The sequence below is a fragment of the Physella acuta genome, unplaced genomic scaffold (assembly GCF_028476545.2).
Source record: "Physella acuta isolate Inbredline_101_S28 unplaced genomic scaffold, ASM2847654v3 ptg002480l, whole genome shotgun sequence".
Taxonomy (NCBI): Eukaryota; Metazoa; Mollusca; class Gastropoda; family Physidae; genus Physella; species Physella acuta.
The window spans coordinates 17,501-40,141 of NW_026733955.1; the positions used below are offsets into that span (position 1 = coordinate 17,501).

General features: G+C 37.7%; 1 protein-coding gene across 3 annotated transcripts; it reads left to right on the forward strand.

Moving 5' to 3' along the window:
- The first annotated feature begins 256 nt into the window (after positions 1-256).
- Positions 257-16,917, forward strand: LOC131933375 (uncharacterized). Of its 3 annotated transcripts, none has more exons than XM_059290154.1 (11): positions 257-342; positions 2,198-2,381; positions 3,760-3,883; positions 4,690-4,817; positions 6,742-6,856; positions 7,912-8,042; positions 8,997-9,120; positions 11,560-11,711; positions 14,045-14,159; positions 15,215-15,354; positions 16,262-16,917. In XM_059290154.1, the coding sequence occupies exons 2-11, from the start codon at positions 2,312-2,314 to the stop codon at positions 16,351-16,353; spliced, it is 1,191 nt and encodes a 396-aa protein (XP_059146137.1). In that variant the 5' UTR covers positions 257-342; positions 2,198-2,311; the 3' UTR covers positions 16,354-16,917. The 3 variants fall into 3 exon arrangements, with proteins under 3 accessions (XP_059146137.1, XP_059146138.1, XP_059146140.1); XM_059290155.1 differs by having other exon boundaries at positions 16,274-16,917; XM_059290157.1 differs by having other exon boundaries at positions 16,277-16,917.
- Positions 16,918-22,641: the final 5,724 nt, after the last annotated feature.

Genomic DNA, 22,641 nt, shown 5'->3' on the forward strand with positions numbered 1-22,641 from the left:
CTATCTTGTTTCTCTCCGTTGTTTCTCTCCATTGCAGATCTAACATTTTGTTACTCACGTTGTTTTTAAACGCCCAGATTTGTCAGAATCTTGAATTTGATGTTTTTACACCATTACATTGAAACCCTTTACAGGCAGTATACGAGTAAAAATTATGTTCCCTTTTAATCTTGTTAAGAAATAACAAAATGACGTAATCAAAAACTGCGCTCTTTTAAGTTAAGGCGTAATGTCAACAAAACTGATTTCCGGCTAAGGGCAGGACGGTTTTGTTGTGAGCTAAAAAATCAAACTTTCTATCACAACCAAAACATTTCATCTGTATGGTAGTATTTTCATCAGGTACATGGTAGACTATTTTACCCTAGGTACTTAATAGGGTAGTGAATGTAGTTCACAATTAATGAGACTATCAATTGTAGAAACAGAAATTAAAGACAGACTAGTCTAGAGTGGTCCAGATTCGTCTAGATCTAGAATCTAGCTCAGAATCAGAATTCTTCACATTTTAGAAGTACTGAACCCCACCCGTTTCGTATGCGAATTCACTGAAACCTTTTAAATAGTTCTATCGTCCGCACTGATAAAATCCGATAGTGAATTATTGAAGTCCGGTGTATGTCTCGACATCCGCCGAGCCCCTGAGACTGGCTCACCGAACCCCTGAGACTGACTCACCGAACCCCTGCGGTTCGATCGAACCCAGGTTAAGAACCACTGGTCTAGCTAGATTCTGTAGATCCACGTAGATCAAGATCTAGGTCTAGGTATTATTTACTTACTAGATCTAGCAGTTAGATGTCTAAATCTAATGAAATGTAACCTACGTATTATTAACTAACTAGAGTATCATGATCTATGTTGTATACCGACTAGTATGGTGAAGATTCTTGTTCTAATAATGCACTTTGTGGAACTGCAAGGAGGTAGATAATTCTTAAGATCGAGCAGTGTTTCTTTCAGGCATCTCTTCGCCCCCCCCCCCCCCCCACCGGAAGAAAGTCTACAGCCCCCCCCCCCCCAACGAAATGGAATTTATATATTATATAGAAAACATACTTTTACCAGTCTCCACCCCCCCCCCCCGGTAAATGGATTCCGCCTCACGAAAATATTAGCACCCCCCCCCCCCGGAGAAAAAAGTCTGAAAGAAATCTGTGATCGATGTTTGTGTTTTATGATTTTAGTTAGGATTAGGGACAGGAATAATACTGTTTTTTTTCTGTCGGAGTCGAGTCAGAGAATACGACTAATGCTAATACTTTAAACTAATAATTTGAATACAATACTAAATTTTATGGAGTTTGATTTAAAATATTTGCCGCATCCACGCATAAGTTTAAAAAAAAAAAGAAGATTTGTACACGTAAGAGTAAAAACACCGATATAAATTGAAATTGTGTTTGTAAATGCTACTTATTTCAGCTGATTTTTATTGCTCGTTTCAACGTCCAATGTTTCATTAACGGCTCTCTATTAAAATTCTTCAACACAAATATAGAAACAGTCTATCCAAATCGAAACATAACCGTACCAGTTAAAATACTATTATGGCCAGTAATCATCTATTGAATACCTTGTCAACCCAAAAGATAAAATAAAATGTTGCTTAAGATCTAGAGTATTTTTTTAATCATAACGTTTCATCACATTAAAAAAAATATACTATGAGGTTTTTAATGAGCTAGCTTTCGATTTAATTACACGTTTTAATTAGTCGTTTTTAAGGTTATTTAATATTTTTTGTAAGTTTTGGGTCGGTCATAAAATGACATCACACTCGAAAGAGGGGGAGGGGCCGTAATTTTTGTGTCGGTGTGTTATGAGGGTGGTGGGGGGGGGGGGGTTTAGATAGCGTAAAGTCGCACTTTTTGTATTTAAAAAAGGTAATGTTAGAAAACAAATTTTAGCCGTTATTTCGCGTTTTAGTAGACTGTTTTAATAAATTGTAAAAGAAATTGATTAAAATACTCTATGTTGACCACGCTTAGTCAAGAGTTTAGAAAAAAAAATATCGATGTTTTAAAAATTATTCAACTGCAATTTTGAGGGGGGTGGGGATAGTAGGCTGAGGTGTGACGTCATTTGTGACGATCTATGGCGGTGGGTGGGAGGTAAAAATCGTCAAACATAAAAGCGTGACGTCATTTATGTATAACCCCCCCCCCCCCTACCTTATATCTGATTTGGTACGTAGTGCGGCGGTTAGAGGGTGACACAAGTCTGTTGTAGAGTGATGACGTGTCCATGTATCTAACCACACCGATGTGATGACGTCAGACACGAGAGTGGAGCCACGCATCACCATCCAATGATGGTTCCATCAAAGATGGGGAAAGAAATCATTTTTCTTCTTGCCTGTGTGGTCGGCTCGCTAGCAGGTAAAGTATATTTATCTTGTACAAACAAGTACGATGTTTCACCAATGGACTTAGATTAAATGGGTGTTAGTGGCTTTTATAGTAATAGCAGATGCAGAGTTTGCTGTGTGTTTAATGTTGTGTTATAGTTTCTCATCTTTTTTCAAATGTTTTGGTTTTCTTAGGCTGAATCATTGTTTGTTTTGACAGTGTGTATCATACTTTATACGCCATTGTGTATTGATCACAATAGGGCTTGTAAGTAGGTCACCAACTTCTCGTTCTGGTACTTGCCAGGTGGTATTTTTCAAACCAATTGTGAATGTTTTTATTAAATCGGTAAAAAATAAAAAGAAATAAAAAGAAAAGTTTTAATTCCGTTATAGTGAAGTAATTGGAAAATCATGAACAAGAATAATGATAGACTACATGATGTAGGCTAGCTTAAAAAAAAATAAAAGCCTATTTCAAATTGATGTTTTTTTTTTAAAAAGTGTATGACAGTTGTACTGTCAACGCAGAGCCTGTCTCCGTCAATAGAGCAAACGATATCATTAGTACAAATGTGTTTAAATAACCCTTACATCGATAAATTAGCTATTCACTTTGATCTGCTTTTATCCACCTAATGCGGTTGGATTTTCTCATGATCAGCAAGCCCAACTAAGCTGTCTCTTGAAAATACGTTTTAATCTTCGAGTTTTATATTACTGATTGTAATTTTTTAATATGGTTATTAGATGGTGGCAATTATTATGTGAAAAAAGTAAATTAGAAAAAAACACATGACATTAAAAATAAAACTTTTACAATCGAATACTTGAAATATTTTGCTGTGAAATACTTTTTTCTGAGATCATCTGTAGATAACATCGTTTGACCTTCTATATTGTGTCCCGATATACTTTCTCGGCGATATCATTTGTCCTTAGATCATTTGTCCTAGTATCTTTTATCTTTGAGATCATTTGTCCTGGTATCTTTTATCTGTGAGATCATTTGTCCTGGTATCTTCTATCTGTGAGATCATTTATCCTGGTATCTTTTATCTGTGAGATCATTTATCCTGGTATCTTTTATCTGTGAGATCATTTATCCTGGTATCTTTTATCTGTGAGATCATTTGTCCTGGTATCTTTTATCTGTGAGATCATTTGTCCTGGTATCTTTTATCTGTGAGATCATTTTCCTGGTATCTTTTATCTGTGAGATCATTTGTCCTGGTATCTTTTATCTGTGAGATCATTTGTCCGTGAAATATTTTGTCTGGATCACTTGTCATGGAACCACACACACACACACACACACACACACACACACACACATTATATATATATATATATATATATATATATATATATATATATATATATATATATATATATATATATATGTGCAGCGCCACCACCATCAGAATATTGTAAAAATGACTGTTCTGAACAACCGGACGGAAATCACGTGCTGTGTAACAAGTGTGAAAATGGGTACTACTTGTCTTGTACGAACGGCGACGGAATTGAGATGTGAGTAAATAACATGATAAAAAACAACAGCGATATGCTTTAGATAAGGAGATGTGAGTAAATGACATGATAAAAAACGACATCAATGTGCTTAAGATAAGGAGATGTGAGTAAATGACATGATAAAAAACAACAGCAATGTGCTTTAGATAAGATGTGAGTAAATACATATGAGAAAAGAAACATCTATGTGCTTTAATAAATGTAGATGTGAGTAAATATACAAGGGAAAAAACCCAGCAACGTGCTTTAGTTAACGATTGTTTCTTGCGATAGCACCAGATCTTGTCCAGATAAACCCCACTACAGGTTGAACCCCGCCACACAAAAAACATGAAAATAGTACTAGATCTAGCCCTAGCCCTAGCCCACCTGATTGGGAAAATCTTTCCAATCTTGCATGTATTTATGTATACTGGTCGCTACGGTGACACGATATTGTGATAACCGTTTTATTTTAGTTGACACAATTTTATGAATACTTTTTAGATCTTATGTTCTGGTTTCTTTTAATTTCTGATCAATTTCTGGTAAACGGAATTAGCACTTAATTATGTTTACTTTTTCGCCGGAAAAAAAACAACAACAATAAAACAACGATATAATGAACATCTCCATATATTTGTACAAGAACCTGCCCGTGGTTTTGAACTTGTGACTATAAGGTTTAGCAGCCATGCGTTTTAGCGACCCGACCAACCCCGACCCTTACAAACTGTGTTCATCATCGTAACGTTATTAGTAATCGTGTACGGTGACGCACATTTTGTCGCGTAAATAAGAACCAAAGACATCATCTATTACAGGCCGTGTGCTCTGGGCGAGTATCGCACCAAAAACGGCACCAAGTACAACGCACGCCTCATCTACAACCCTACCATGGACGCCTGCACGCACAGCAACCAGATCTGCGACATGAACAACTTTGGCGTCAGTAAGGAATGTTTTGAATTCTGTTGTTGTGATATCTTAGTAGTTTCATTATACAGCTGGGGTTGGCATCATGTTGTGTATACCGGTGTCGTGATATCTTAATAGTTCCATTATACAGCTAGGGTTGGCATATTATACAGCTAGGGTTGGCCTCATGTTGTGTATACCGGTGTCGTGATATCTTAATGGTTCCATTATACAGCTAGGGTTGGCATATTATACAGCTAGGGTTGGCCTCATGTTGTGTATACCGGTGTCGTGATATCTTAATGGTTCCATTATACAGCTAGGGTTGGCATATTATACAGCTAGGGTTGGCCTCATGTTGTGTATACCGGTGTCGTGATATCTTAATGGTTCCATTATACAGCTAGGGTTGGCATATTATACAGCTAGGGTTGGCCTCATGTTGTGTATACCGGTGTCGTGATATCTTAATGGTTCCATTATACAGCTAGGGTTGGCATATTATACAGCTAGGGTTGGCCTCATGTTGTGTATACCGGTGTCGTGATATCTTAATAGTTCCATCATACAGCTAGGGTTGGCATCATGTTGTGTATACCGGTGTTGTGATATCTTAATAGTTCCATTATACAGCTAGGGTTGGCATATTATACAGCTAGGGTTGGCATCATGTTGTGTATACCGGTGTCGTGATATCTTAATGGTTCCATTATACAGCTAGGGTTGGCATATTATACAGCTAGGGTTGGCCTCATGTTGTCTATACCGGTGTTGTGATATCTTAATAGTTCCATTATACAGCTAAGGTTGGCATCATGTTGTGTATACTGGTGTTGGGATATCTTAATAATTCCATCATACAGCTAGGGTTGAACATTTTCGTGTTTCGTTGTCGTTGTTTGTTTGAAGACTTTATTTATGATGTCATCGGTTATAGCTCTATTTATATATGGATAATGTCGTCGGACGGTACAGAAATAAAGAAAAGAAATAAAAGAATGACACAAATGAAAGCTAGTTTTGAAATATGGGATAGAAGCAGTGGTAATATCAAAGGCCATATACGAGCGAAACCGTATAAAATACGCCTTAATGATTATTTCATTAGTTACCAAGATTTGCGTAGATAAAAAGAAAATAAATGTAGGAATAAGTTTGCAAGGGGTGAAACATCTTTAGGATAAAATCCCATGTTTTCTTTTTCTGTTTACATGTATAATTAAATAAAGACGGTTCAGACAATAGTTTATAATCAAAGCCAGCCATGACCTAGCCATATGCTATCCCTGAAATCGCTACTATTGTTTCTTCCAAAACATGCTGGTTCTATGTGATGGTAGCATACTCACATTAACTTTATTAAAAAAAAAGTAAATTTTGACGATTTAGTGTACAAAGTAGATTTGATTCTGGAACGTTCGAATTCTAGACTAGTTTTAACATCTAGGAAGGTTCGTGTCTCTGGGAAATGTCATCACTGGACAAACGAATCTGTAAGCTTTAAATCAGTGTGGTCAGCACTATACCCAACCGTCTTAGATTCTCTAACGTTAGTAAGGTACCTATTTTGGCTGAGTGGACTCAGGGCCCGTGAACCGATTTCAAGACTTTCAAATTAAAAGCGCTATATCCGACCACGCTCACCTCAAGTAAGGGCATATAAAAGAATCGTCTCTAGGCCTTGCTGTTCATTGTGCAGGTGAAGTAGAGTTCATATATTTCTTGACCTCAGCATATGAAGGGAAGGTGTGGTCAGCACTTTGCCCAACCGCCTTCCTTTACTTTTCCTTGGTTAGGTATCCTTATTAGCTGGATGGCCTCATGGGCGTTCTACTGACTTTGACCCGGATTCGAACTCGAGACGTTCAGGTTAGCAGCCTAGCGCTCTACCGCTAATCCACGTCGTTCCATATCGGGCATACAGTGCATGTTGATGTATTTTTACCTTCAACCAACAGGATCTTGTTTAACCTACGGATGTGCATATCGTAAAGATGGGGACTACCCACTGTGTGGCGAGCAGTGTTATAGAGGATACTACGGACATTGCGAGAACGGAAACATGAATAGAATGTAAGACCTTTAACGCTGACAGGACAAAGTTAATGATCTCATGACAAATGATCTCAGGACAAATGATCTCAGGACAAATATCTCAGGACGAATGATCGCAGACAAAATATCCCAGACAAAATATCTCAGGACAAATGATCTCAGGACAAAATATATAAGGACATATGATACCATTGACACATGATATCAGACAAAATATCTCGGACAAAATATCTCACACATATTTCTAAATAAACCATTAGGTCATGTGAAGAAAGTATCTCTATATTACCACTAGGTCATGTCAACAAATATTACCACGAGGTCATATGAACAAAGTATCTCTATATTACCACTAGGTCATGTGAATAAAGTATCTCTACATTACCACTAGGTCATGTGAACAAATATTACCACTAGGTCATGTGAATAAAGTATCTCTACATTACCACTAGGTCGTGTGAAAAAAAGTATCTCTACATTACCACTAGGTCATGTGAACAAAGTATCTCTATATTACCACGAGGTCATGTGAACAAATATTACCACTAGGTCATGTGAATATAGTATCTCTACATTACCAATAGGTCATGTGAACAAATATTACCACTAGGTCATGTTAAGAAAGTATCTCTATATTACCACTATGTCATGTGAAGAAAGTATCTCTATATTACCACTAGGTCATGTGAACAAATATTACCACTAGGTCATGTGAAGAAAGTATCTCTATATTACCACTAGGTCATGTGAACAAATATTACCACTAGGTCATGTGAACAAAGCATCTCTATATTACCACTAGGTCATTTGAAGAAAGTATCTCTATATTACCACTAGGTCATGTGAAGAAAGTATCTCTACATTACCACTAGGTCATGTGAAGAAAGTATCTCTATATTACCACTAGGTCATGTGAAGAAAGTATCTCTACATTACCACAAGGTCATGTGAAGAAAGTATCTCTACATTACCACTAGGTCATGTGAAGAAAGTATCTCTACATTACCACTAGGTCATGTGAACAAATATTACCACTAGGTCATGTGAAGAAAGTATCTCTACATTACCACTAGGTCATGTGAACAAAACAGCGAAATGCCGGATGTGACTCTGGTATTCCAGCCCACTAGCAAGAAATGTGAAAAGTCTACAGAGGTTTGTGAACTCAATGACCAAGTTTTATCAAGAATTATCTCCCTTAAACGTGAGTACCACTGTCTTCAAATATGTGAGTTAAATGGGGCGACGCGGTGTGGCGGGCGGGAGGGCATTTGATGCGGACCCCCTGCCCCTTACCCCGACTTAAGGGACAGTGTGGTGTGGATGGCGGACGGGCATTCGATAATGACCCCCAACCCCTAATCCCGCCTTAAGGTCTGAAGGGGGCGGCGCTGTTTTATCGGCAGATGGGAACTCGATACGAACCCCCCCCCCCCCCAATTCCGCCCTTGAGCCAAAACCAACCTATGCGAGTCACGTTAGAGAAGTCTAGTCTGAGTACCACGGGTGTACTTGCTTGCAGTGTTTCTTTCATGATTACTCCGGGGGGGGGGTGGGGAGAAGGGGGGGGGGAACTTGAAATTGTAGGGGGGCGGACACTGGTAAAATTTTATATTTTGTGTATTTTCTATATCTTTTAAAAAAAAAACAAGCAAAATGCAAAATGTTAGATAGGAATGGATTTAAAACTAATCCAATTCATGCTTTCAGTCATGGAATGCTTGGGGTATGAATGGATTTAAAACTAATCCAATTCATGTTTTCAGCCATGGAATGCGTGGGGTATGAATGGATTTAAAACTAATCCAATTCATGTTTTCAGCCATGGAATGCGTGGGGTATGAATGGATTTAAAACTAATCCAATTCATGTTTTCAGTCATGGAATGCTTGGGGTATGAATGGATTTAAAACTAATCCAATTCATGTTTTCAGCCATGGAATGCGTGGGGTATGAATGGATTTAAAACTAATCCAATTCATGTTTTCAGTCATGGAATGCTTGGGGTATGAATGGATTTAAAACTAATCCAATTCATGTTTTCAGCCATGGAATGCGTGGGGTATGAATGGATTTAAAACTAATCCAATTCATGTTTTCAGCCATGGAATGCTTGGGGTATGAATGGATTTAAAACTAATCCAATTCATGTTTTTAGCCACTGCATGCGTGGATGGAACAAACTGTGTGGGTCGACCTGATGGTAGCTACGCCCTCTGCGATGCTTTAGCGTGTCTGGATGGGAGATTTGCAAGCTGTAGCGGGGAGATATTCTATGAGATGTAAGGGTTGTCACGTTAAAACTGTAATCTGTAAGGATTGTCACGTTAAAATTGTATTCTATGAGATGTAAGGTTTGTCACGTTAAAACTGTAATCTGTAAGGATTGTCACGTTGAAACTGTATTCTATGAGATGTAAGGGTTGTCACGTTAAAATTGTAATCTGTAAGGATTGTCACGTTAAAAATGTATTCTATGAGATGTAAGGTTTGTCACGTTAAAACTGTAATCTGTAAGGATTTTCACGTTAAAATTGTATTCTATGAGATGTAAGGTTTGTCACGTTAAAACTGTAATCTGTAAGGATTGTCACGTTGAAACTGTATTCTATGAGATGTAAGGGTTGTCACGTTAAAATTGTATTCTATGAGATGTAAGATTGTCACATTAAAATTGTATTCTATGAGATGTAAGATTGTCACGTTAAAATTGTATTCTGTAAGGATTCTCACGTTCAAATTGTATTCTATGAGATGTAAGGGTTGTCACGTTAAAACTGTAATCTGTAAGGATTGTCACGTTAAAACTGTATTCTATGAGATGTAAGGGTTGTCACGTTAAAACTCTAATTTGTAAGGATTGTCACGTTAAAATTGTATTCTATGAGATGTAAGATTGTCACGTTAAAATTGTATTCTATGAGATTTAAGATTGTCACTTTAAAATTGTATTCTATGAGATGTAAGATTGTCACGTTAAAATTGTATTCTGTAAGGATTCTCACGTTAAAATTGTATTCTATGAGATGTAAGGGTTGTCACGTTAAAACTGTAATCTGTAAGGATTGTCACGTTAAAATTGTAATCTGTAAGGATTGCCACGTTAAAATTGTATTCTATGAGATGTAAGATTGTCACGTTAAAATTGTATTCTATGAAATGTAAGATTGTCACTTTGAAATTGTATTCTATGAGATGTAAGGGTTTTAGCGTTAAAATTGTAATCTGTAAGGATTGTCACGTTAAAATTGTAATCTGTAAGGATGTCACGTTAAAATTGTAGTCTACGAGCTGTAAGAATTGTCACGTTAAAATTGTATTCTATGAGATGTAAGGGTTGTCACGTTAAAATTGTAATCTGTAAGGATTGTCACGTTAAAATTGTAATCTGTAAGGATGTCACGTTAAAATTGTAATCTATGAGCTGTAAGAATTGTCACGTTAAAATTGTATTTTATGAGATGTAAGGGTTGTCACGTTAAAATTGTAATCTGTAAGGATTTTCACGTTAAAATTGTAATATGTTAGGATGTCACGTTAAAATTGTAATCTACGAGCGGTAAGTATTGTCACGTTAAAATTGTAATCTATGAGATGTAAGAATTGTCACGTTAAAATTGTATTCTATGCGATGTAAGGATTGTCACGTTAAAATTGTAATCTGTAAGGATGTCACGTTAAAATTGTAATCTACGAGCTGTAAGAATTGTCACGTTAAAATTGTATTCTATGAGATGTAAGGGTTGTCACGTTAAAATTGTAATCTGTAAGGATTGTCACGTTAAAATTGTAATCTGTAAGGATGTCACGTTAAAATTGTAATCTATGAGATGTAAGAATTGTCACGTTAAAATTGTATTCTATGCGATGTAAGGATTGTCACGTTAAAATTGTATTCCATGAGATGTAAGAATTGTCACGTTAAAATTGTATTCTATGAGATGTAATATTGTCACGTTTAAAGTATAGTTTAAGGTTTTAGGATTGTCACGTTAAAATTGTATTTTATGAGATGTAAGAATTGTCACGTTATAATTATATTCTGTAAGGATTGTCAAGTTAAACATGTATTCTATGAGATGTAAGAATTGTCACGTTAAAATTGTATTCTATGAGATGTAAGATTGCCACGTTAAACATATATTCTATGAGATGTAAGATTGTCAGTTTAAAATTGTATTCTATGAGATGTAAGATTGTCACGTTAAAATTGTATTCTATGAGATGTAAGGATTGTCACATTAAAATTGTATACTATAAAGTGTTAGGATTGTCCGTTACAGATTATGAACGTTATCAGTGTATGTGTGTGTGTGTATGTGAGGTATGTGTTTTCTTGTGTATGTTTGTGTGTATGTGTGTGTCAGTTGTAAGTGTAGTGTCTTCATTGTGTATGTATGTGTGCTGTGTAGCCTAGGCCCGTATGTGCGTGTCAGCCGAAGTGTGTCCTCTTGTATGTGCGTGTGTGAGTCTGTATACACGTGATCTGTATTTATCTTGTGTATATGTGTGAGCTATGAATTGTCTCGTTTGTATATGTTTATGTCAGCTCTAAGTGTGTTGTCTGTACATTGGAGTTGTCGTGTGCGCAGCAGATTAAAAAGAAACGTGTCATTATGTGTCAATACCATTTCCATTTTTATTGATCATAAGACATTATCACTTATCCAATGTTTGAAGGTTTAAAATAAAATCTTGTAAAAAAAACATCTTCTCACCAGGGTTTGCGCACTAGGTTGGGAAGGTAACGACCCAACAAGCGGTAAACTAAAGAGGTTGATATACAATCCCGTGACAGATTCTTGTGAATATTCGTCGGAATCTTGTCCGCCGCTACCCGAAGTAAACAACGTCACCGTAAAGACCAGAGGCGGTGTGGAATCATTTTTGTTTTCTTTTTAATAACAGGGGCTATGGGCAGGGTTTCTTTCAGGTATTTTTCTTCGGACTGAGGGGGCGGCACTGATTAAAGTGTATCTATCTATCTATCTATCTATCTATCTATCTATCTATCTATCTATCTATCTATCTATCTATCTATCTATCTATCTATCTATCTATCTATCTATCTATCTATCTATCTATCTATCTATCTATCTATCTATCTATCTATCTATCTATCTATCTATCTATCTATCTAATCTATCTATCTATCTAATCTATCTATCTATCTATCTATCTATCTATCTATCTATATATATATGTATATATATATATATATATATATATATATATATATATATATATATATATATATATATATATATATATATATATATATATATATATATATATATATATATGTATATGTATATGTATATGTATATGTATATATATATGTATATATATATGTATATATATGTATATATATATATATATATATATATATATATATATATATATATATATATATAATATGTATATATGCAATTTTAAAAATTTCTATGTAGTTATATATGTATATATATATATATATATATATATATATATATATATATATATATATATATATATATATATATATATATATATATATATATATATATATATATATATATATATATATGCAATTTTAATAATTTCTATGTAAAGATCGTGGTGGTAAGTAGGGGGGTGTATGTGCTCTTGTAGGCGAGGGGGCGGGGGCTTTGATGTCGGAAATCGCTATTTAAGACGACGTGGTGAGATGGTAGAGCGCAAGGCTGCTAACCCGAACGTCTCGTGTTCGTATCCCGGGAACGAGTTCGTAAGACGTGCCTGAGCCCACCCAGCTCTGATGGGTACCTGGCTCACGTTAGGGAAAGTATACATGGCTGAGCGTAGTGGTGACTACACTATCCTTTCATATGACGTGTTCAAAGAAAAGGGGGGAACTCAACTTCATCTGCCCCAAATGACCCCCCGGTTTGAAACGGTTACTTACTTTACTTTTAGTACTCTTAGGTCAGGTAATCAACTGCATTGAGAAATATTCCATACAAGTATTCGTTTCTGTGCGTTCAGCCAGGAACTCAAATAAAAGAGTTTTTTTATTACATAGTCATTGAAACGACATACTTGACGTATTTATACATACTTTTTAAACCCTGAGTCAGATATCGAGTAAGTAAAAACTTTTTTTGTATTTATTAAATATTTTAAATTTTACAGTAGTTATAAAAATGGTTAGTTATAAGTAAAATTCCTCTTTAGACCTACCTATAATTGGGCAGATGATGTAGAGTTTGTTTGTTTCTTGACCTCGGGTAGGATGGTGTGGTCAGCATTATGCCCAGCTGCCTTCACTTTCCCCAACGTAAGTCGGGTACCCATTGGAGCTGAGTTGACTCAGGGATGTCATACAGCCAAAGCAGCCAAATGCGTTACTACTTGACCAGGCCGTGTCAAAATATTACTACGTTAATATTTTGTAAAATATAAATCAACTCGTTTGGGGGTCGTCCATAAATGACATCACACTGGTAGGGGGTGGAGTGGGGATCCGTAATTATGTGACGGTGTGTGATGAGGGGGAGGGGGGCCCGGGTCAGATGGTGTGACGTCACACTTTGACATCATAAAAAAACAATGCTAGAAATGAATTTTAGCCGTTATTTCGCGTTTTAGAAAACTGTTTTAACAAAATGTAATAGGATTTGATTAAAATACTCTATGTTGAGAGAGTTCAGATGAGATTTTTGAAAAAAATATCGTATTTTAAGAAAAATTCAACTGCGATTTTGAGATGGTCTTAGGCTGATGTGTGACGTTATTTGGGGGGGGGGGGGGAGGTCTGGGATTTTATGACGATGTGTGACGGAGGGGGTGGGGGTAAAAATCGTCAAAAAACGCGTGACCTCATTTATGGATGGCCCCTTGTGAAGTATATTCTGTGTTTTAATAAACGAAGATATCTCTCTCCTATTAATTTGTGTATGTAAGAAACGAAGATATATATTATATATATAATATAAGATATATATCTCATATGTATATATAATAAACGAAGATATCACTTTCAAATATATACTTTTAATAAACCAATACATCTCTCTCATATATTCTGTGTATTAAATAAGCGAAAACAACTCTGTCATATATTCTGTGTATTAAATAAGCGAAGACAACTCTGTCATATATTCTATGTATTAAATAAGCGAAGGCAACTCTATCATATATTCTGTGTATTAAATAAACGAAGACAACTCTATATTATTTCCCTGACAGAACCAAAGTACTGTATTTACAATTGCGTCGGCCGGGCTAACGGCCCCTATCCCCTCTGTGGAGAGCAATGCAATGGTTACTACGCTACATGTTCCAACCAGGACCTGTATAAAATGTAAGTCTTCATTTCTGGGGATTTCAGGTACCTGTGTCAGGCGGTGCATGCCAGTTAAGTAGAGGTCAGGTCAAGCTTCTGATGTGAAGACAGTACCAGCGGCGTCATTAGGTCGAGTGTCACCCGGTGCGGCACCTCCCCGTTTTTTTCTCTGTAAATTTTGCGGTTGGTTTCGAAACCCCCCCCCCCCCCCCCCCACCCGGCTAAAGCTTTAAACTGTCCACATTTCTTACTGCTGAAATTTATCGGCAGTCGGTTGTAAATACACATGGGTGTAGTATTGTTTTCTCTATAGTTTGCATGTTTACGTCATGGCGTCGCACCTCACCCAAACCCCCCTTGTCCGCTCTCCCCCTCCCGCGTAGCGACGCCCTGGGTGGTACAAATTCATCTTCAAGTAAGTGTAAGTTAGTAAGAGTAAGTCCAGGGTCAGATCATGTTACTGATATGAAAGTAGTACAGATTCATTCAGGTAAGTTCAAGTAAGTGGATGGTAGTACGAGTAAGTCCAGGGTCAAATCATGTTACTGATATGAAAGTAGTACAGATTCATTCAGGTAAGTTCAAGTAAGTGTAATGTAGTACGGGCTAGTCCAGGGTCAGATCATGTTACTGATATGAAAGTAGTACAGATTCATTCAGGTAAGTTCAAGTGTAGTGGTAGAGATAGACTGCTAATCCGAATGTCTCGAGTTCGAATCCAGGTTCAAGTCAGTAGAGCGTCCCTAGATCCATGCAGATGGGTACCTAACACAATTTAAGGAAAAGTACAAAATAGTGCTGACCACAGTATCATATGCCGAGGTCTCTGAAATAGATGAACTCTACTGCAACTAGAGTCCGCCCAGCTCTGATAGGTACCTGATCTACGTTAGATAAAGCTAATGCGTTATGGAACAGTAGTGACTGCACTACCTCTGTATATGCTAAGGAAAAACAACCAAATAGATGAACTCTACTTCCTCTGGTACCGATGGACCGCAAGGTAGATATCCAGTGACTGTCGGGTAGACTTCGATTCCGACATTTCTGACCAACATCCGTTTATCCATCAGGGAGTGTCAATGGGGCCACGTCACTAATTCCGAAGGCAAACGAAACATCACCAGGATGCACTTCGATCCCTATACAGAACAGTGCGGACCCACTGTGCAACTATGCGATGCACCTCTATTCGCTATGTCAGTAGGAGCTGGTAAGAAAAAGGAAATTACTCCTCTTTACTTATGTTTGTATATATATATATATATATATATATATATATATATATATATATATATATATATATATATATATATATATATATATATATATATATATATATATATATATATATATATATATGGATAAGCCCTTACATTGTGCACTTCATCTTTTTGGGTCCACGACATACTAATACACTGCATATGGTCATGACCCCCTCCTCCCCCCCCCCTCACCCTTTCCAATACACATAAACCCACGTTGATCGAATTTAATAACCCACCCCACGATATCCTATCCACCTTATATACATACCACCCCTTTCATTATGAATTAACTTTTTCCCCCAATAGCCTATTCTTCAAACTAGTGCACTATAACGATATAAACAGTCTTTAGTAAACTGACCATAAACACTAAACAAAAATTGCTTTCAGCTAGAAATTGCCTGTTCGTGTTCTTTCACGAAACTGCCTGCTCACCATTTGTTCCAGTCTATGCTCAAGACACACGTGGCAGATGAAGTAGAGTTCTTCTGTTTCAATGACCTCGGCATACAAGAGGATAATGCGCTCAGCACTATGGCCTTTGTTTTCCCCAACGTGAGTCTGGTACCCGTCAGAGCTGGGTGGACTCAGCGACGTACTACTAAGTGAACTCGGATTCGAACTCGAGACTTTCGGGTCAGCCTTGTACCGTCATGGAACCAGTATTTCTTCCAGGCATCTCTTCTCGGGTGCATCCCCCCCCCCCCCCGAAAATACCAAGTGCCCTCCCGGAGAAAAACGTCTGGAAGAAACACTGCACGGAACACACTTTGTCTGTGGATTTTTTTTAAAAAAAAGCCTTTTTTTTAATAGCCATAAATTTAAAAAAAGGCATTAATTTTTTTTTAAAAGCCATAAATTTAGCAGGGAGCAGGCTGACGCCATCTTGGATCCTGATGTGTCTGCTGATGAAAGTTGGCAGATTCTTCTACATTGTCGTCTGATAAAGTGGAACAGGCTTTTGACTGAACATGATTCCCTCCCACTTCACCTGCTAATGCAGAAGAGAGTTTGGATTTCTAGGAAAGTTTTTAAGTTCAGCTGGTGTTTAGTAAAATTCATGCTTGCAAAGTTGGGGGACTAGTTAGAGGGAGATTATTCACGTATTTTTTTTTGGTTCAATTTTTTTTCCCAAGTAAAATTACGTGAGGGATATAAGTTGTATAGGCTTAGATTTTCTTGAAATGATTAGACATAATAATTAAACAGGAGTGTAATTGTGGTGATGGCGTGTATAGGGCTGGTAAGTAGGTCAATAAACAGTTCTTTTGCTCATTCAGGTTTTATTGAACCGTAGAACTGTTTATTGACCTACTTAGCAGCCCGATAGGAATTACACATGTTAGAAAAAGGCTGTTTGATATGGAATAGAATAAACGTAGGTGGAAAGTAGGGGGAAAAAAACTTGGGTGGATAATTATAGTTTTATTTTTTTACGAGTTTGTTAAGTAAAGTAGGAGAGTGGGTAAAGTGTCTTTGCTGACAGTGTTTCTTTCAGACTTTTTCCTCCGGTGAGGGGGGGGGGGAGAGCACTTGAGATTTTCGGAGTGGAGGGGCGATCTAAATGTTCCGGTGGGGGGGGGGGGGAGGGTTGAGGGTGTTCGCAGGTTAAGTATATATTTTCTATATAAATTCTATTTCGTTCGAAAGGGAGTCCACCTAAGCACACCCCCCCACCCCGGGAGAGATGACTAAAAGAAACACTGCTTGCTGAGTAGGTCTATTTATTTATTTGGTTTAGAAAAATAAAATTTGTTTCTTATGTGTCGGGGGCTAAACAGTTAATCTTTAAGGAAACAAAAGAAACGATTTATTGTCATATAATGAGGACGCGAGTGAACACATTGCACTACATACAAATGTATACTACACAGAATGTATTATGCTAACATTATATATATATATATATATATATATATATATATATATATATATATATATATATATATATATATATATATATATATATATATATATATATATAAATATATATATATATATATATATATAAATATATATATATATATGAGAGTGTGTGTGAGTGTGTGTGTAGATAAAAAAAGTCCACATTGTTTATTCATATATCATCTTTTACATTTATTACGTTGAATCATTGTATAAATAAACACTTTTAAATTATGATCCTATCTGGTTAAAAACTAATTTGTTATGAGTCTGTTGGTTTTAATCTTAAAAATTTTAACATATTTGTAAAAAAAAATCAAATTATTCTACTAGATCAGGGGTCGGCAACCTGCGGCTCGCGAGCCGCATGCGGCTCTTTTGATATCAAGATGCGGCTCTCCAGCTCCTTGCACAAATACTAATAATCTTAATAAAAAAATAAAATATTTGAAATAAAAAGATGTTAGTGGCTCTTTAAAACCAGTACAATATTGAAAATTGTAACTTTTGGCTCTTCCGCTTCAAAATTTTGCCGACCCCTGTACTAGATGATAGATTTGGGACATTATTAAAATATTATTTTATAAAATATTTTCGCTCAAAGTAAAAAAAAAAAAGATTAGGATATTCCTCTCGTCACTTATGTGTATGTTTTATTCCTGTATTTACATCCACGTCATGCTGTTTTAGTTTCTCGGCTGTTTCCGCTACAGTTATATTTAGTCATCCGTGTATATCTTTCTCAGAAAGCGACAATGAAGTCTGTATTGTCTTCCAAGTGGGCGTCATTTATTTTATTTTTCTATTGAGATAGACCAAATGTCCTGTTGATTCATCTTGGGGTCAGAGGTCAAATCGGCCTAGTTTCTCACGCGCGTGTTAGGGTCACCAAGGACAGACATGTGAATGTCACATCGACCTAAGACACATACATATACAGACGGACATGTGAATGTCACATCGACCTAAGACACATACAGACGGACATGTGAATGTCACATCGACCTAAGACACATACACATACAGATGGACATGTGAATGTGACATCGACCTAAGACACATACACATACAGACGGACATGTGAATGTCACATCGACCTAAGGCACATACACACACACATACAGACGGACATGTCACATCGACCTAAGGCACATACACATACAGACGGACATGTGAATGTCACATCGACCTAAGGCCCACACACACACACACACATACAGACGGACATGTCACATCGACCTAAGGCACATACACATACAGACGGACATGTGAATGTCACATCGACCTAAGACACACACACATACAGACGGACATGTGAATGTCACATCGACCTAAGGCACATACACACACACATACAGACGGACATGTGAATGTCACATCGACCTAAGGCACATACACACACATACAGACGGACATGTCACATCGACCTAAGGCACATACACATACAGACGGACATGTGAATGTCACATCGACCTAAGGCACATACACACACACATACAGACGGACATGTCACATCGACCTAAGACACATACACACACACGGAGTTGAGAAAACAACCAGGTTTCTTTCTACTTGACTGGCTGACCTGATAAGTGGCTCCCGGTAAATAAACCCCTTCGCGATATAAAACCCATTGACATAAACCCCATGGAAAAAAAACCCGGTGACATAAGCCCTATGGACAAAAACCCCACTTGACATAAATCCCCTCGACAAAACCCCCTAGAGACCCCTCCCCCACCCCGACATAAACCACCTGGATAAAAAACCCTCGCGACAGTAACTCCGTGGCCAAAAACCTCGCTACATAAACCCCCGACATGAACCCCATGTTTGTCCAGCGTGCTTTAATTTGCGAGAGGGGGGGGGGGGGTGGTGTCCATATGGGTTTTATGACCAGATATCGATAAGTGTCATGTGACACAAATTGTGAGATGGGGAAGAGGGGGATAATTATTGTATGCACGTTACAATGCCCAGCACATGTACTTTAATTCATTAAATAAAACATCCTGTGTACGCTATCACCCCTGCATTGTTTTCCATGTCTGATGACCTACACTACTTGACACAAGGATTGGTTCGTGAATGACGTTACATGCAGTTAGTTGAATTATACCCACTCTTCTCCTTTCCGCACACATCATCACACGAAAGAACCCCCCACCCTCTTCACACATCCACAACTACTAATAACTTAACGAAGTCCCCGCCCCACCCCATTTTTTTCACACGATACCATTAGTTCTATCAAACGCAAGTGTTTCAATCCCTGTTTTTTTTATTTAAATACGTCTAGTTTTCTAAGAAAAGTTTACTATTTTAACCCCCTCCCCCCTCCTTAATTCTAGTCATTGTTCATGCCGGATGAAATCCTACCACCTACCTTCCTATTATGTCTTAGCTTCTCAGCCTCTGGCAAAATTAAGCCACAACCTCCACACCCATATTATGTACGCACGTGTCAAGTCTTGGCACCTATGTCTCCAGCTTAGATAAGCCTTGAATCCCACCCCTACTCTATAGTCAACATCTTGATAAGCAAAGCTGTTCGACATATGCCCCGGCTTAGTTAGACTATTCAATGCCCCCCTCACCCCGCTAAATAAGCCGTACGGTCTACGCCCCTGCTTAATCAGCCACACAATCTACGCCCCTGCTAATTAAGATGTACCATCTACGCCCTTGCTAAACTAAGCCTTACGATGTTCGCCTCTGTAAAACAAAGCCTTACGACCTACGCCCCTGCTAAGCAAAGCAGTTCGATGATCTACGCCCATGCTAAACTAAGCCTTACGATGTTCGCCCCTGCTTAACTAAGCCTTAACATCTACGACCCTGTTAAACAAAGCCGTACGATATAAGCCCCTGCTAAACAAAGCCCAACGATCTACGCCCCCGATAAACTAAGCCTTATGATCTACGCCCTGCAACACTAAGCCCACTCATCTTCACCCATGCAAAACTAAGCCCTTCACTCTACGCCCCTGTCAAAATAAGCCCTACCTTGTACCATTTCCCCTCCGTCCCCTCCCCACCCCCCACTTCCACAATAACTAACACTACCACTAATTCTAACATTTCTTACAGCCTACAATAAAAAGAAAAATCCCCCAGAACCTTCTGGTAGCTGTCGCCTACAAAAAAAAAAAAAAAAAACCAACCCTCGTCGTTAAAACGTCCCCCTCATCCCAAACCCTTTCATCGTCAAAACCGCTTTTCATTTCTATTCATCTTAAATCGTACCGCCTCACAATACCACAACACAATAACAACACAATCTCCTTTGAAAACGAAACAAGCCGCGCTATCCTGGCTCAACGACCTTGACTTCCCATTGCTCCAATCATAAAAAAGAGTTCGCTATAAATAAATCCGGATAAGGGCGATTACTCAAGTGTAAAGAGAAATAATAATAATTACGAAGAATAGAGGTGGTGCGGGTTTGGGGAGGGGTTAACCACTTGTTGTTAAAGATGAACAAAAAATCGGTGACGGTCAAAATGAAATTCGTCCAACCTAACATCCAAATCTGTTTTTGTTATAACTGACCGGTTAAGTTGTTGACAACTAAAAGCGGGATTGCCTTCACGTGATGCGTCATTACGCTCGGTCAGGGGAGAAAAAAAAAAGAATAATAAAAATAGAAAATATCAAATGCGCTTAAAACCGGAGTTAGCGGGAATTTCCGTTCGAACGCTCTAAATAGAATGAGCAGTCATTCACATGATTTTATAGCCCCGCTATATAAGTTGGGGTCTAGGTAGCGAGCGACTAATGAAGAGAAATTTTTCTTAAGATTCGCATCGACGTATTGAAGTTTTGTAACATATTTTTAAAAAATCGATACTGATATAAAGTATTTTTAAAAAAAAAAGTTCAGCACAGATATACAGTATATTAAAACATTGCCTACATTATCGAGAGAGTTTTGTATGGTGAATCTAACAGAACGGACGACATATATAAGTTTATGTAAGTATGTTTGAACACTATGTATTCGATTACCTCGCTTGTTTAATGAGCAGAGTTAGCCAGGCCGACACGTTATAGTAGCAAGTATCGATTCTTTAAGCCGAAATTCTGACCCTGACTTTAACTCCTGACGTAACTTCTACAACGGGTCGAACCCTAGTCTAATACTAGCTTAAATCCCAGTAATAGCCTTATCCGTAGTCATAGCCTCTTTCTCTACCATAATAGTTATAATTTATATAATCTTACCATTTTCTCAAGCCGTTGTCCTTGTATTCTCCTAACATTAACTTTAACCTTAGCCTAAACTGAACATTATTTTTTAATCGTGCAATAGCGCTTGCTAAACCATAGGTCTAGTCATAAATTTACTTAATAACCCTAAACCTAACGATTTTATCGGTCTGGTTTATTCCCGATATACGATTACATAGGTACGTCTAATCCTGAATTAGCGGCAGCAGATCTTCTGTATACAACACACTAACCCGGCACTTTTGTTTCGCTGCTTAATAAATTTTTTTCATAACCCCCCCCCCCCATAGACCCCTCGGTATATATATAAAAAGTATGAGGGGGGGGGGGTGCAAATCGAAAGTTTGAGGGGGGGGGGGAGGTGCAAATCGAAAGTTTGTCCCCGGGTAAAAATTGGAACCCCCCCCCCCCCCCCTTGAGACTATCCTGGCTACGCCACTGGAGTGTTAGGTTACTGTTACTGCTTACTTTACTTAGATTACTTGTTAACTTCAACCTTATCCTATAACTTACACAAGCTCTGTTCTTTTAATATATAACTTAGCCCTAACCCTTAACCTCAGTGCAAGTATCTACACTGCTCTCAAATATTGTATGATTATAACACATGGGCGGAATAGTAAAGTTCCACTTACAAACTTGACGGTCTATGGGGCAACTAAAGTAGAGTTCACTTGTTTCTGTGACCTCGCCTTATGAAGAGATAGTGTTGTCAGCACTATGCCCAGCCGCCTTTACTTTCCCTAACGTAAGTTAGGTACCCGTCTGAGCTGGGTGGACTCAGGGACGGTCTACTGGCTTGAACCCGGATTCGAACTCGAGACTTACGGGTTAGCAGTCCAGCTCTCTACTGCTAGGAACATTAAGCTACAAATGTATCACACTTTACCCTTAAAATTGATACAATTTTTCAAGTACTTAATTGTTATTTTGATTTAATTTAAGCAACGATAGTTTAATATGATGCAACAATTGAAATTATTAACGAAACCTCCTAATGCAACAAACTATTTATCAAACAAAAACGGCCGTGAATATAAAAGATTAATCGTCTAATCAAGTAAGCGCAAGGGAAATAACCTTCCTACGCATGAACC

Coding starts and splice junctions, on each gene's coding strand:
- LOC131933375 (XM_059290154.1), top strand. CDS start 2,312: ATGATGGTTCCATCAAAGATGGGGAAAGAAATCATTTTTCTTCTTGCC. Junction 8,043..8,996: donor AAGAATTATCTCCCTTAAAC/GTGAGTACCACT, acceptor TCATGTTTTTAG/CCACTGCATGCGTGGATGGA. Junction 14,160..15,214: donor AACCAGGACCTGTATAAAAT/GTAAGTCTTCAT, acceptor TTTATCCATCAG/GGAGTGTCAATGGGGCCACG.